This window comes from Trachypithecus francoisi, unplaced genomic scaffold (assembly GCF_009764315.1).
Source record: "Trachypithecus francoisi isolate TF-2019V2 unplaced genomic scaffold, Tfra_2.0 Contig01474, whole genome shotgun sequence".
NCBI lineage: Eukaryota > Metazoa > Chordata > Mammalia > Primates > Cercopithecidae > Trachypithecus > Trachypithecus francoisi.
The window spans coordinates 21,409,865-21,425,000 of NW_022681435.1; the positions used below are offsets into that span (position 1 = coordinate 21,409,865).

Below are 15,136 nucleotides of genomic sequence, written 5' to 3' on the forward strand. Positions count from 1 at the left end.
AGCCATGATTGCACCACTGCACTCCAGCCTGGGTGATAGCCGAGATCTTGTCTCAAAAGCAAACAAACAAACAAACAAAAAACTCTGCCCAGTGCTTCTCAGCATACACGAAAACGTATTGGTTTTCCCCAAACTCTGCTCACCATGATACTTACCCTACGGCTTGAGGGCACCCCAACATGCTTCCTGAGGACAGTCAAGCCTCCTGGGATGCAGTGAGCTAGCACCGATGGGCAGGTCTATAATGGGCAAGAACAGACTCGAGGACAGTGTGGACCACAAGGCCCCTTTAGTCTTGCCACTGTGTCACCCTAGCTACTCAGCTAGGGAAGGAATTAAACAGGATTCAAGCAGACATAATTGAAATATGTACTTTTTTGACTTCCTGTGAATATCAACTACTATGAAGAATCACTTGATCTGACACATATTATTAAAATGTTGTGTTTTGTATAACTTTTTTTTTTTTTTTTTGGCCAATGTTCCATAGTTGGTTCATGGTAACAGCAATAAGGTTCTCATGCCAAGCATTCCTCCTTTTACAAGAGGGATAGCATGATGCTATAAGCCTAGGAAAAATAAAATTCAAAGTTTAAAATGAAAAAAAAAAATGTGATAGCACAACAGGGTGACTATAAACAATAACTGTACATTTTAAAATAACTGAGTGGAGCTGGATTGTGTGCAACTCAATGGATAAATGCTTGAGGAGGCAGATACCCCATTCTCTATGATGTGCTATTTCACATTGCATGCCTGTTTCAAGACATCTCATGTACCCCATAAATATATACACCTTCTAGATACCCACAAAATTTAAAAATAGAAAAAAATGAAAAAGTTTAAAGCGACCACACCAACCCGTACTGATAATCCAGTTTTGTATTTTGACTTTTGAAATATGATCACAAACGTTTAATGCTGGGCCATAACTAGGAAATTAGATACTGAACATCGAACTTCCGACAAAAAAGTCCATGAAGTTTACATAGATAATTCTTGTTTAACTAATATTTAATAAAACGAGAGTAGAAAGTATAGAGAAGAAAATTATGAATTCATCAAATCAGGCCATTTTGCATCCAGACTGCATTCAGAAAACTTTTTAACACCTAGGAGATGGTTATCCAAAGTTGATAGTGCCTGGTCTTTTTTTCATTGTTTTTGCTCTGAAAGCTGTGCATTACTCATCTATTTCTACAGAAATCTGAAATACAGTATTTATCCCATATGTCCACATGGTGAAGTAATCAAGAAAAATATTTTCAGTGCTTAGCACCCCCACCCCAATTTAAAGGAAACCCTGACTGTAGTAAATTCATGCTAACTGAGAACTCCGGGGAAGGGGTTAAAACATTACCCAGGTACAAGTCGGGTGGCTATTATAAATGTTACCCAAATAAAAGCCAGAAACAGGAAGCCAAAAACCAGGTCCCTAAGGCAGGCATGTGTCTTAAATGATATCATTTGTCAAGTTTCCAGCATCTTGTGGTGGTGAACACAAAAAGAAGGTCTGTGTTGTACTGAGGACATTACATCCTCATTAGCTGGAATGTTCCACAAGTACATAACGCAGGATTTTCATTTTAATAAGAAGCAGCTACTTGTCACTGCACTTTCATTAGATAAACACAGAATGTAATACTAATGACCATTTACAGAGACTCTATCCTACTCCCGAGGTACTTCATCCAGATGAAATCATATAATGACAATTTATAGAATAGATGATGCAAAACTTCCTTGATTTCTTTGCAAACTATTCCCTGAAATCTTTTTTTAAAAATGAAGTCAGTTAACAGCAGTAGTCATCATCAAAGGAACCCCTAAATGACACTGCTGGTATTTTCTGCCTGCAAAACAGGTTTGAACGAATAGCATTTGGTTCTTTAGAAGTCATAACCAAATGGTAACAGATCACTGGGACTCCTCAGTTTCCCAGAGGTAAGCTCCTTCTACCCTGCCCGGCTGGTGACCTTAAGCCTGACATGCAGAGAAGTCCACACTGAGAAATAATTTACCCATTGGGATTGTTCCACCCCGGCCCCTTCTCTAAAACAAAGACTGACAATTGCCCTGAATTATGGATGTACTTTTTGTGATATGTATTACAGTTCACAAGAAAGGTGTTGAGACCATCGTACCATTTCACCTCCCATTAGAGGCTGGTCTTGAACAATAATCCCAGAAGATGAAACTGATGCTGAACTACGACCCTCAATTTACAAATCATTTTTCAAAAGAATAAAAAAAAAGTTTAAACATATTTTTGGCATTATCTGAATGGGCGGAATCTTTCATGCTTGTTTTCTAAGAATAAGTGAAAACAGCATGCCGTGCACTTTCTTAGTTTGTGGAAAGAGAGAATATGAGGTTTTCAGATTATATTTTATTTTAATCCTGGGTGTTTGAATTTTATTTTTACATAGCTGAATTTAGTATATTCCCTCAAAACATAATAAATTTCTATTCTGTAGCTTAAGGGATCCATCAGTTAAAATGTTGGTCTTTCATCTTTATTACCCTCCCATTAAAATGAAAGAAACCGGACTCACTTCAGTTTCGAAGCAGCAATTTAATTGGTAATGCCCTTAGTCCCCAAGTCTTTACAAAGGGAGAAAGTACATTATTGCTTAGATTTCAAACATCTATCTGCATAAGAGGCAACTAAGCCTTTTGGACATCGACTATGTTAAATTTAATAATATTCTTTGATTAGATTATTTTATTACAACATTTTTCCATTACCAGTCATTTCCTGTGCACAGTTACATTCATAAAACCTGCTCCCCCCCTCCTTTGTTTGTTTGTGAATGTAAAAGCGAGGCAAAGTCTCTTTCCGTGTTGCTGTGGCTGTTAGGTCTGAAAGGGACGGATGAATAACTAAGCACCACACTGGACAGGCTTTCCTAGTCCTCTGCACCAGTAACCCTTTGCTATAATGAGGACACAAAGAGCCTCGCATCAGGCCGCTACCCTTCTTCATAACTCAAAAGCGTCACAGTGGCAATAGCCTCTAGTGCTATTTGTCTTTAGTGCAGTTGTGACACTTCGGCATGATCCATAATTTGGCAGCTATTTACCGTGACATTTCCCTTCAGTGCAGCCATAACATTCAGTGAAGCCATTATTTGGTTCCATTTACCATATAAATTGTATTGTTGTGCATGCATGCTAGCAGCTACATTAGGTACCTGAAAATGAGTAAATCTTGTAAAATACATACTAACAGCTATTCAGCAGTAGGATTTCCTTGCTCCTGAGATGGAAGGAAAGAAAAATTAAATACGGTCCCCAACTTTCCTAGAGCATCTTTAATTGCGTCCATATTTATTGAGCAGGTTAGATACGCCGAAACCTAAGACTTTGAAAAATAATCTGGCGGGCTTCACCTTCAATTAGAAGGGCACCGTGGGGTTTCAGCGCAATGGTGACAGCGGCAGCAGTCTTCAGGGCACTAAAGGTTAAGAGGGAAGCCGATGAGCCACAGGCGTGATTCAGAAGAGAGGGTGCAGGTTTTGCTGCTTTTCCTGTGTGGTCAGTGGGTGAATGTGGGACATCAGGTTGTAGTGCTAAGGAGCATCTCATTCCACCAGAACACGTGGAGAGGGAAACAGGAATGCAGAATGAGCGGCTGCTGTTCTGTTCCCAGAATCAGAGGTAACATATAGCTTCTAGTTTGAAAGCCTCTAAGGAAAAGCAAATGTATTCTTCCTTGAGATGACGGAGGTCCCTACAGTGCACAGGGCGATGGGGCGTGCCTTACCTCGGGCACTGCGGCACACTGTTATTAAGGCCTTGCGGTGTGCCTAGACAGCGGTTCCCTCCTGGGGCCCGTTTTGTGGCGAACCCTCACTGTGAATGGAGCGCATACTTTTCTTTCCTGTGCCTATATTAATTTTAAGTCCCCCTAATCTCTGTGGTTTCCCTTTCCAAAACCTACTTTCTGTCTATGTAAGTTTTCAACATTAATTTGCTGCTTCAGAGGGAAGAGAACATTTCCATTTCACATGTGCCTTACCAGGGTGATGGTAGATAAAAGCCATTACGTGCTACTTCTTCAAAACACATCTGTGTTCACAGAATCATTTTTCTAATAACAAAATCAAATTTGGGAGGAAATTCCCCCACATGTCCATTTAGATAGTTGGTTAGTGATTTATAGGAAAAAAAGGAGCATTTCCTGAGGATACAGATTCTGAAAATATATGGCTGGCTTTTGCTACACTTCTCACTCATGAACTGCTTATTAGCATAAGACCAAATTCTCCCAAAGCAAAGGTTCTTTCGGGAACCACTTTCAAAACTGATTTTAAAATCTGATCAAGCTGAAGACATACTGACTCGATCAGATCTGGCATCAGGAATGAATTTAGTTCCCTGGAACAACAAATCTGGAACGAGACCATCCATGACTAAAGAATTGAATATAAGTGTTTTCCCTCTTAGCCATGGAGGGAAGTTTTATTAGCACTTTTTTTCCCCCCAAGGGAAGAGGAGGAGGAGGAGGAGGAGGAGAAGAAGGAGAGACCTATTCATTAACACCTTACTTTTGTTTTAAGAAATATTATATCCATTACCAACTAAAAATAAATTGATTTGAGTAATTCTGAGACATAAAGTGCCCATTTTCTTTCTCTTTTGATTTATGTCATTGTTCTGTTTTTACAGCTTACTGTTGACAGAGTGAGGTAATTCAACTACAATTTTTCCAGTGTTTTTCCCCATGTACATATAATTGACAGCACGGAATATGGACTCCAGGCCAGTAAACCTGCCCTCTGGAGACAGATCTCCAAGGTCCACCTCACAAACCAGGTCTCCACTCACACACATCTCAAGCAAGTGCCCCATGGCTGCTTGATACTTAGAAAGGTAATGGTTCAGGAAGAAGCCCTGCACGCTGGCAGATTTCTTGAGCAGTTTGGCTGGCAACGTTCCTGCTTTCACAGGCGAAAGGCCAGTAGGAGTTTGGTAGCCAGAGATGAACCCTATTACTATCAAGCGCCCTTTGGTAGCCAGGGCGTCTACAGCCAAGTCAAACATGGCTCCCCCAACAGATTCATAGACCACATCGACGCCTTCAGGGTACTCCTGCTTAAGGACAGTACCTACAGGTTCAGTTTTATAGTTGATAGGACGATCACAGCCAACAGATTTCAGAAAAGCAGACTTTTCATCAGAAGAGCAGGTTCCAATTACATGGCACTTTGCCTTCTTTGAAAGCTGCACGGCAAACTGGCCCGTTCCCCCAGCTGCTGCTGTCACCAAAACTATTTTCCCTTCCGACAGTTCTCCGAGCTCTTTCAGGCTGATGTATGCGGTGGTGCCACTTACCAGCAGGGTAAGATACTCGGGTTTCACTGAGGGCACTGGAGTTGCAATGTTGGCAGGCACAACTGTGTACTCAGCAAAAGAACCAGGTGCCATGTAAGCCACAGCTTGGCCAACTGTGTATCTGGCACTAGCAGAGAGGCCTAGGGCCACCACCTCCCCAATGCCTTCAAAACCTATGTCAAAGGGAGGCTTAACTGAGGAGTCATAGCGGCCTGCTGAATAGTTGATGTCAGATGCGTTAACACCAACAAATCTAAAAGAAAACAAACAAACAAATATATTACGATGGGTTTTTTGTTAGGCATTTAGATTCTGCTTAGAGAAATTCCTCCAGTTCTGGCTACTGTGGAGGGGTTGCTAAGCTATACAATCTGATCGAATTTGAGAAAATTAGTCCTGCTGCCCAGATAAAAAAAGAAATTACACAAGTATTAGTTCAACATGCTTTGTACTCAGTTTTTGGCATATTTTATCCTGTCATCAGTTTAGAAATAATTTCATATCATTTTAAATGGCAAGTTGTTTGTTTCACATGCCATTTATTTCTGTTTTCTTTCAAAAGTAGAAATAAGCAAAAAAAAAAAAAAAAAAGAAAGAGTCAGGAAGTTCTCATTACATATAAACTTCACTGGAGCTGTGAGTTGGAAATTAATTGGCCTCTTAACAGAGATGTTAAAAACAACACTGGGATAAAATACATTCAAAGAAGTAGACTTGTATTGATTCTGGCAACAATTTAACACTTAAGATAATAATAGTAATGACAATGATATTATTAAAGATTGATGGAATGTACAAGGTCACTGGTTGCTACACGTTCCTGCAGGGGCTGTCGCAAATTTTCTTTCTGATGTAACTACATCCAGTGTGAAAATACGCATTTTGATTAATTGAACAAAAATTGGGTAGAGCGATTTTTATGAAACATTCAACATTTCACAGTCCTTTTCAGATGAAAAGGAAAGCAAATCGTCACTATATTTTTCCTCAGCAAGAAGCAGAGACATAACTTGATTAATACCAGATGATAATTTTCATTTTGGTATCCAGAGTCAATTTAATTGTGAGGCCAGTATTTTTCCCAGCTTTTTTCATCTCAGTATACCTCATAACAAAAATATCCTGATACATAGGAGGAAAAAAGCCATCTACTAAGAATGTCAGTAGGTGGCTTAGACACATAACGGAAGACCCTAAAAATGTCATTTCCACCTGTAATAGAATGAAAAGGTAATAGTAACTAGTGGCAGGAGGAAAGCTGTTAAGTAGGTCATTTTAAAGGAATTCACTTTTAACTTAATAAACCAAAACTGTCCTGTATGCAATACACTTTCACTGTGATATAGACAATACTCTGCGCTTATAAATGCTCACTTATGATCATCCCCCGTGTATCTACAGGACAGAAAAGTCTCTGTACGTTGCAGAAATAATCCGGGGAGCAACTGCTTTCTGTGATGTCAAGCTGCATTCAGACGCTAGCACACCACACAGCCTCAATAACACCCTACACAACTCCATACCCATAGAAGATACACAATCACGAGAAGAGGGGAAGATGAGTTTTGCTGGTTTCTCATTTGGCATTTAATATCAAGATGCCTATGTTCTAATTTTCTTTTTCCTACATTCTATTTTTAGAGAAGGGAAAAAGAACCTGCCATTTTTCCTTTAAATTTACATAATTTTCAAGGCCTGGCGTTTTAAAAAGGGCCCACTTCCCGGGAGCTTGCTTGTGGGCTTCACAGCAGCAGCCCGGGGCAGAGCCAGCTGGAATCGTCTCCGTGCCTCTGCCTTAGGCTGTAAAGCAAACTCCAGGAAAGGTGCCCATGGGGGTGGAAGTGACGGCAGGGTTTGCTCTGGAGGTGGGGGGACAGGAGCCGACCCACTGCCAGTTGTATTCTGCGCCATCCTTTGCCCATGATTAACCCATCCCACGCCCTTCATCCCTCCCGGCTTGTCCCCCTGGTGTCTCCGCAGTCCCAAAGGCAGTGGCCGCTCCTCTGCAGGGAGACCTCGCCTTGGGCTCGGAGGGACGCCCGGGCGGCCAGCTCCTCTGCGACGGCAGCCCTCAGAGTCCTCCCCACCTCGGAATGGGCACGCCCTGGGGGTTCTGCAGGAGGAAAACGCAACTCCCCCTCTCCCCGCCCCAGGCTGTGGTTTGCCACTTCCTGGGAAGAGGTGGAGAGATGCAGCAGGACGCGCACCGGAGCAGCCTGGGGAGCGCGCACACGCGCTGGACCCGGTTAGCAGAGGCCAAGTTTGGGAGGGGGGAGTGGGGCTCTGCTGGGAGCTGGGGTGGCTGCAGCCAGCCAGCGGCTGCTTGAGTTTGCCAGGGGGCTTTGCTTGAAAAACCACACCAAACATCGTAGTTATTCGCAAGGGCAAGCGCTGGAGAGGTGGCAGCAGACGAGCGGGGCCCGTGTGCCCGTCCAGGCTCCGTCCGTCCAACTCCCTCTCCCTCAGAAGTGCCTGCCGCCGCAGTCCTCAGCTCCAGCCGTGCAGTCCTGCGGCCTCCCCTCCGCCACCACGGAGAGGGGGATCATTGACCCCAACTCCAGGGCGGGCCGGGACCGCGCAGGCCGGGCACCGCGATAGAGTGGAGGCTCCTCAGGCCTGCGACCATGACCTCGGCCTCTCCGGGCCAGGCGGCGGCCCCCGGCAGGCGCGCCCAGTCCGTGCCCTTCGTCCCAGCGCTGGCCGCACAGCTCCGCCCGGGTGGACAAGTTCTCTCCGAGTCCCGCACATGCGGCGCGCCGGAGCGCAGTGGCCGCCAGACAGAGCCCGCCGGAGGCTTGACCATGACCTTGGCCTCGCAGGCACCCCCATTTCTCACCCTCGCTCTCCCGCCCTGCCGTCTTCTAAATTGTCTGCGTCGTCGGTGAAGGAGGCTTAGGCTGGCTGACGGCAAGCGCCCGCGGTGGCTCGGTTGGCTCCTCGCACCGCGCTGTCTCCCTGGTCTCCCTGCCCCTGGTTCGCTGACCCCACCTCCACCGGGATCCCCTTTTTGACACGGCTTCGCCCCCACGGCTGTTGGGGACCCTCCACAGCCCGGGACCCGCCTGAGTCCTTACCTCTGCGTGAGCGTCCGCAGCTTGCGCCTTCTGCTCCACCAGAAACAAGTTCAAGCGCAGCCGGCGCGAAGCGAACGGGGGGCTTGGGATGCGGAGCAGGGGCGGAAGGGCCAGGGAGCCACAGAAAGCCAAGAAAGACACGCTGGGAAGGATGCGAGCATTTGGAGACCCTCCCTGTAACCCCCTTTAATTAAAAATATGTGCATGCAATGAGTGCAGGATTCCAGTAATCCGACGTGAGGACCCACTTGAGACTAAAATCCAGGAACCCCAGGAAAAAAGAATAGGACCGGCGCAGGCATTCTCCAAATCTATACCCTTCTAGAATCACCAGCTTATATGTACTAAAAAGTGCTAAACTCCCTCGTCTTGTTTACTGAGAAACAGAGCGATCCTGCGGAGGGGAGGGGAACGCTTTCCTCTGAACAAAAACCAAAGGCGAGGATTCAAGTCCAGAGTAAAAGCCTTCAATACCGGGAGACAAAACACAGTCGCCCAAACCAGACCTGCCTTAAGAGAAAAAAAAAAGAAAAGGAAAAGAAAGGAAAAAAGAGAAAGAAACGAAGAAGGAAAAGAAAGACAAGAAAAAAAAAGTGTGTGTGTGGGGGGAATCTCGGCCTGAAGAGTCAGCAGAAAATACTCTTCCCCTCCCGTAAGCAACAAACCGTTCATCAAAAACGCCTTCCCCATCCCCCACCTTCCCTTAGCCATTCCTACAAACTCTTTGCTTCATTATCTTACACTTGAGCAGAAAATCGTTAGAAATATTTGGAAACGAAATAATCTGTCACCTTCTTACGAAAAAAGCTACAAATAGTGCATAAACTGACTTAACCTGGGGTGTCTCTTTTTCTTTTCTGAAGACTGAGCGTAGAGGGGGAGATGGGAAGTTGTTCTCAGATACATAAAACAGTAAGGTAAGAACTGGATAAAGGACCATCAATTATACTTTCTATAGGGATTTTATACACCCCTTCTTACATCTTTTCTAAATAGTAAACTTTATTATCCTAAATCAATGTCTAGCTTACAAGCACACCCCTCCCTGTGAATGAAGAATTTGTATTTTCTGCTAAGATGCAATGAAATGTGCAAATGGTTCACTGAAATTTAAAAAAAAAAAAAAACAGAGTACAATTAAAACCTCCAAACATCTTTCCAAACAAGTGAATTTAAGCTTACTCAATTCATTCTAGAGCGGATTTTATGATGATAAAAATGAGAAGCACTTGCATAAAATTTTAAAGCAATTAACATTGCTTAGGGGAGATTTGGTCTAGGATTAAAATGAACTAACATGCAGTGAATTATTAAGCCTCTATTCTTAAAAAATTCGGTAAAATGTTACATCCACTGACACTGTTTGCAAGAATACAGGATCTTCCTACAATGTGGTGGTGGGAGCAGCTTTTCCAACAGAGTAGGGAAAGGGGAGAAAAGATTCCGTCCCCTCCCAACTCAAAAGAAAACTGGCCCCATTCTTTTCCGTTAAGGATTCAAGGAAGAAACTAGAGGTCAGGTTGTTCATATGGAGATACTATTTATATTAAAGGGATTCTTGGCATGTGTGCAGGGAAAAAAAAGAGGCATGGATTGTAAAGTTGAGTACACTGAGGAGCTCCAAACATGGGAGTCTGCACTCCCGCGCTCTGACCACAGAATTCAGGGATCCACCTGTCTCCCGCCCCGGGACTAACCCTGGTGATCCAGCGCAGGCAGTGCCTAGGCACCCTGGCTCTGCCTCTCTCTTCCTCTCCCTTCCCCAAAGCCCAGGGAAGAACTTGCCCTTTGGGGAAGGGGAAAGGGAGGGGTCCTAGGGCAGAAGTAAGCTTGAAGGAAGAGGAATCACAGGAGGAAAAAACCCCACAGAGCTGATTAACACCCGCAGGTAGAGAGGCCCAGGAGACCCAGCGCAGCCGGCAGGAGTCCTCTCCACCTCTCCATGGAAGGCGGGTGGTCCCACCAGGCTGTGGCTTATAGTTCTCTAATGTCCCACCTTCCCCCTGCCCCTCCTCGCTCAGTCGCCTCCTCCCCATATCACACTATTTCCAAAAGGAATTTTATTCACAAACTTGTATGTGTGTTTATACTAGTGTTTGCAGTCAAGAATATACTTTACCAGAGGGAGAAAAAGGGAAAAACCCTGTGTGGAACTTCTTGCCCGTCAAAGTTTGTTGGGAAATCTTTTCAGTCTGGTGTCATTTCAACTTCTAGGAAATCACTCGTGCGTTTTGTGTGCTCCCCGTGAAAACACACTCAAGCCCTTCTTTTTAGCTGGGCTGTGTGCACGCTCTCAACAGCACTGGCATTTTATCCCATAATGAATCAATCCTCTGCTGTGTCCACAGCCAATGCAAACATTTTCAAGGATCCCTACACACTCCCCTTTAAGCCATTCCAGACCAGTCCCCCACCCCCGCCTCCACACAATCCCACCCATGGTTCAAATCATTCTTCGCAAAAGGTTTCCAAAAGTTTTATACCCTATCAGCATTCTTCCATACTACAGTCTTGTTAGGAAGGCTAATAGGAATCTCGAAAATGGACAGATTAAATGCTACACCAAGCTACTTAGGAAGGGTACATTTTGTCCTTCAGTCCGTGCATGGGACTTTGCGGTACTTTCTAGCACAGAATTTACAACAAAGTTACAGTCAGAACTTACTCCTCCCCTTTCGATATTATTATTCAACTTGAAACATGCAGCACTGTAACCATTTCGATGGGACTTTGCAGGCCTCTGCAGAGGGCAGAGAGGAGCGCCTTGCCAGCCAAGTCGGGCAGCCAGGGACCCACGGAGCAGAGACCCAAGCGGGCATGGCTCCGATACAGAGTGAGATACAGAGTGAGGTCCGTTTCCTCCCTGTTGCTTCGCCAGTTACTAAAGATGAGTGAGGCGGAAACACACTACGGTGGGGAGCGTGGGGGGTGGAAGAGCCAGAAGGTCTCGCAACAACCCGGTGTCACCTGAATGTCTGCAAAACGTGCCAGCAAAGGCAGCCATGCCCCCACCCCGACCCTGGCCCAGCTGCCCAGGACACCCGCCACGCGGGGGTCGTTACACTCAGGGGACAGACAACAGTCACGCTGCACTGACAACACTCAGACAACACCGGCGAGGTGCACACCCACACACCCAACAACAGGCTCCGCCACTGCAAGGCGGCTGCCAACCTGGAGGGAACAGGGAAAGCCAGCCGGGTCCCAGCCTCCTTCCTCCAAAGCACGTTTACCTAAACGTCGCAGTTTGCGTCCAGGCTGCTCCCGCTCCACCCTAAAGATTATGTCAACGCAGGAACTGTGGGTGCGCGCAGGCGGGCCGGCGGGGAGCCTCCCCTTCTGGGTCCCGTCGGTTTTATTTCGGGAGCGGGAGGGGGAGGAGGGAGGGCTGGAGGAGGGGAGGGGAATCCCAAATTAAAATAACCCTCAGTTATGAGGACGTTCGGTGGCATCGGATATTCACACCAGCAACAGTCACATCACATTCTCCTTCGCCAGATGGCGGCGGGTTCAACTTCCCGGGATCTAGCAAAGTCAGGCTGTGCGCCCGAGCGCGCGCCGGAGTGTGGGCACGCGGGCGGGCTGGGGACGGCGGGAGCGGCGCTGCGCGAGCCGGGGACGAGGACGGGGTCGTGGGGCGGGAGGGCGCCGGGCTCACCGGTTCCGGACGAGGAGGTCTCCGTCCCCGGGGAGAGGCACCGGGCAGTCCCGGCTCAGGGTGACGGCCTCGCGGAAGTTGGGGCTCAGCCGGGTCACCACCAGCTTCTGCATGGCTCGGGGAATGGCGGAGCCCTGGAAGTCCAGGAAGTGGCGGGCGTACGACATGTCCACGATGGCCCGGGCCCCGGAGGACGCCAGCCGCAGCATGGCCCGCGCCTCCGTCCGCTCTCTGCGCCGACGCTGGCCGGGGTCGGGCCCCGCCCGGGCCGCTCGGCTCGCTGTGCTCTGCTCTGCTAGGGCGGGCGGGTCCGCCCCTCCTCCGGCCGGCGCCCTCCCCCCGGCTCCCCCCTCTTCCCCGCGTCGCCCGCTCCCGCTCCCCCCGCCTCCCCGGCGCCGGCGCAGCCCCCGCGAACCCGGGCGCACCACCCCGGGTGTCCCGGCCTGGGGACCGCTGTCGCCCCGGCCGCTGCTCCTTTAATCTTTTTGTTTTGGTTTGAATCTGCTCGGCGCAGACTGGCCAAGGATCCTCTCCGCCCTCCCCCTTCCTCCTGGCGCGGGAGAGGCACCGGATATCCCCACCCTCCTTGGGCTCTAAAAGCCGGATTTGACTCCTCTTGGGCAAGGGGCGGGGGGGGGGGGGCGGCGGGCAAGGGGGGACGGGGAACTCGCGCGTCCCACGGTCGTCCGCGGCCCCGAGCCGGCGGCAACCCCGGGCGTCCCCGGAGCGGCGCGGCGGCCGGCGCAGGCGCCTCCCCTTCCCGTGCGAAGCGTTCACTTCCTTGCAAGGTGGTACGAATCAACCCCGAGCGCGGCCCGGGCGGCGGGGCACGACCGGGGGCCCCGGGCTGGGCGGGGAGCCCCTGCCGCCGCCGCACGCGCACCCGCACCGACCGCGGGGCGGAGAAAAGTCCAGTGCTTCCCGCGCCCCAGGCTGGTGGCTTCCTGTCCCCGGAACGCCTTGCCCGTGCCTTCTGTCCACGGTCTGTCCCATGCAAGTTGCACGAACTAAGCCATTTTATTTATTTTGGCCTAGATTTCATGTTTTTCCATGAACGTTTTAAGTAGCTCTACAAGACTGTTACAGGTTTCCCACTGGGAGAGAACACACATATTGAAAACCAGAAGGCCAAACTCCCAGAGCACAGACGCATTTTAAAGTTCTAGGTGGGAATGCCCAGAGACCTAACTGAATTGGAGACGTTGCACTGATGTGTGAGGACCTCATTTTCGAACACAGCTAGAAAGATCTGTCGTTCCATCGTGTCCGTTTTCTCCCTACTGGCGTGCATTGACCAAGTATCAATTCACTGTTCATAGAGGGGCCAAATTAAATAATTTCCACACTTTTCTGTGATGAACTAAGTCCATCTTTAAATTTTTATTTATATTGTAAATTTTAATTTTAAAAATCTATTACTTTTCGGTTACCCATGAATTACCAAAATATAAAAGCCACTCTGGGCTCCTCCCCAGCCAAATCTAACCCCTAACCTGAGATTGCGAAAGCGACACAGGTTTTTTTTCCCCCCAAATGTAGGACATGCTTCACCCAAGGGTAGTTTGGATGCACGTGGTTGAGTGTGTATGAATGTGCAAGTGTGTGTATGTGTATGTGTGTGTGTTGGGGGGGACTAACAGGTTTTAAAATCTGCAGGAACTAATGTCTACTTAACTTAGAACATATGGGTTTTACCTAGTATCAGCCAGTGGATTACAATAACAACACTGAATGTCTTCCTCCAATGTACAGTCTTTTATGTTATGCTGTATTAAGATTTCTTCTTTTTTTTTGTCATATTGTTTAGCTCCGAAAAAAAGAAAACAAAGCAATTAAAAAGATTGACAGGTATGGTTTGTGAGAGACCTATTTGTAATTGTCAGGGTGACGTTGGCGAGAGGAGGAGGAGTAAAATCTGAAGCAGGAAAAGCAGCTCGATGTGTCTGTCTATCAGTTGAGACTGTCTGAAAGCTCTGCGATCCGAATGTGTGTTATATTTCACTGAAAAGAGGAGAGAGCGAGAGTGCATCTCCCTCTCTCCCAGGAGTTTGGGGGGGGGAACAGTCCACGCTCATCTCGCCCACCCAGTGAATGTCTGCTCTTCACCCCCTTTGCACACTCTCCGGGTTGTTATTGCCTATTTTTTTTTCTTGGAGGGGGGGTGCTTTTTGTGTATTTTTCAAATTTTTTTCTGTTGGAAGATCAAGACCGGCCAAAAATCCATGATCAAAATGTGTTTGCATTAGATTTCGCATTGGAAGAAGCGGCGATCCTGGCAGCCAAGCCCCCCAGGGGGAAGCGCGGGGCACCAAGTGGCGCTCCGGCGGGGTGACACTGTTTGATCTGTGACTGTTTGGAAGGTGGAGCGGCGCCTGACATCTCCCCCCCGGCGCATGTATGTACGGGGGCTTCACTCCTCTGTCTTGTTTGCTTTCTTCCTCTTAGACTAAGTGCGGGGAGAAAAAGGACAGCCTGGATCGGCCTCGCTGGCGCACAATGAGAAAGCTGCGACCCGCGCACTAAAAACACTCGCCGCGACCCCCAAACAGCGAGGAGAGAGGGGGAGAGAAAGTTGCGCTCGGCGACTCTCGGCTCGCGGAAGAAGGCGCAGGGGAGCGCCCGGAGCGGCGCGCCCGGAGGAGCGCCCGCCCAGCAGCAGCGCGGCGGCGGGGAGGCGGCAGCATGGAGCGCGGGCCGCGGGCCGGCCCGCCGAGCGCCCGCCGCTGCGCCCGCGGCCCGCGTCGGGGATGACTCCGGGCTCGGCGCCCAGGCCCCGCGCGCTCCGCCCGCAGCCCGGCGGCCGGGACGCGGCCCGCGCGGCCGCCGCCGCCGCCTCCTGAGCGGCCCCGGGCGCGGCGGTCCATGCGAGCGGCTCCCCGCGGTCCGCGGCGCGCCCGGAGCCCGGAGCCCGGAGCCCGCGGGGACGAGGCTAAAGTTGGGCGCGCCGCGGAGTTGCGCCCGCGCCCGGGGCCCCGCGTCCCCGCGTCCCCGCGCCCCGCGAACTCCGGCGGCGGCTGAGGCGGCCGAGCAGCATGCCGAGGAGGAAGCAGCAGGCCCCCCGGCGCTC

The 15,136-nt window shown here is 48.9% G+C and overlaps 2 protein-coding genes across 3 annotated transcripts in view; one reads left to right on the forward strand and one right to left on the reverse strand.

The window, feature by feature from the left end:
• Nucleotides 1–1,774: 1,774 nt before the first annotated feature.
• On the reverse strand, nt 1,775–12,541 carry ZADH2 (zinc binding alcohol dehydrogenase domain containing 2). 2 transcript variants are annotated; one of them, XM_033175987.1, is made up of 2 exons: nt 11,645–12,212; nt 1,775–5,590 (listed from the first exon to the last, which is right to left on the reverse strand). In XM_033175987.1, exon 2 carries the CDS (start codon nt 5,428–5,430, stop codon nt 4,666–4,668), a length of 765 nt encoding a protein of 254 aa, XP_033031878.1. In that variant the 5' UTR covers nt 5,431–5,590; nt 11,645–12,212; the 3' UTR covers nt 1,775–4,665. The 2 variants fall into 2 exon arrangements, with proteins under 2 accessions (XP_033031878.1, XP_033031866.1); XM_033175975.1 differs by having other exon boundaries at nt 2,556–5,590; nt 12,070–12,541.
• A 2,345-nt stretch (nt 12,542–14,886) lies between these two features.
• TSHZ1 (teashirt zinc finger homeobox 1) overlaps nt 14,887–15,136 on the forward strand; it is a 77,513-nt gene continuing 77,263 nt past the window's right edge. Inside the window, 1 exon segment of the mRNA XM_033175995.1 lies at nt 14,887–15,136. This exon segment is cut by the window's right edge and continues 5 nt beyond it. Within this exon segment, the coding sequence (XP_033031886.1) occupies nt 15,102–15,136 (35 nt within the window). The 5' untranslated portion in view covers nt 14,887–15,101.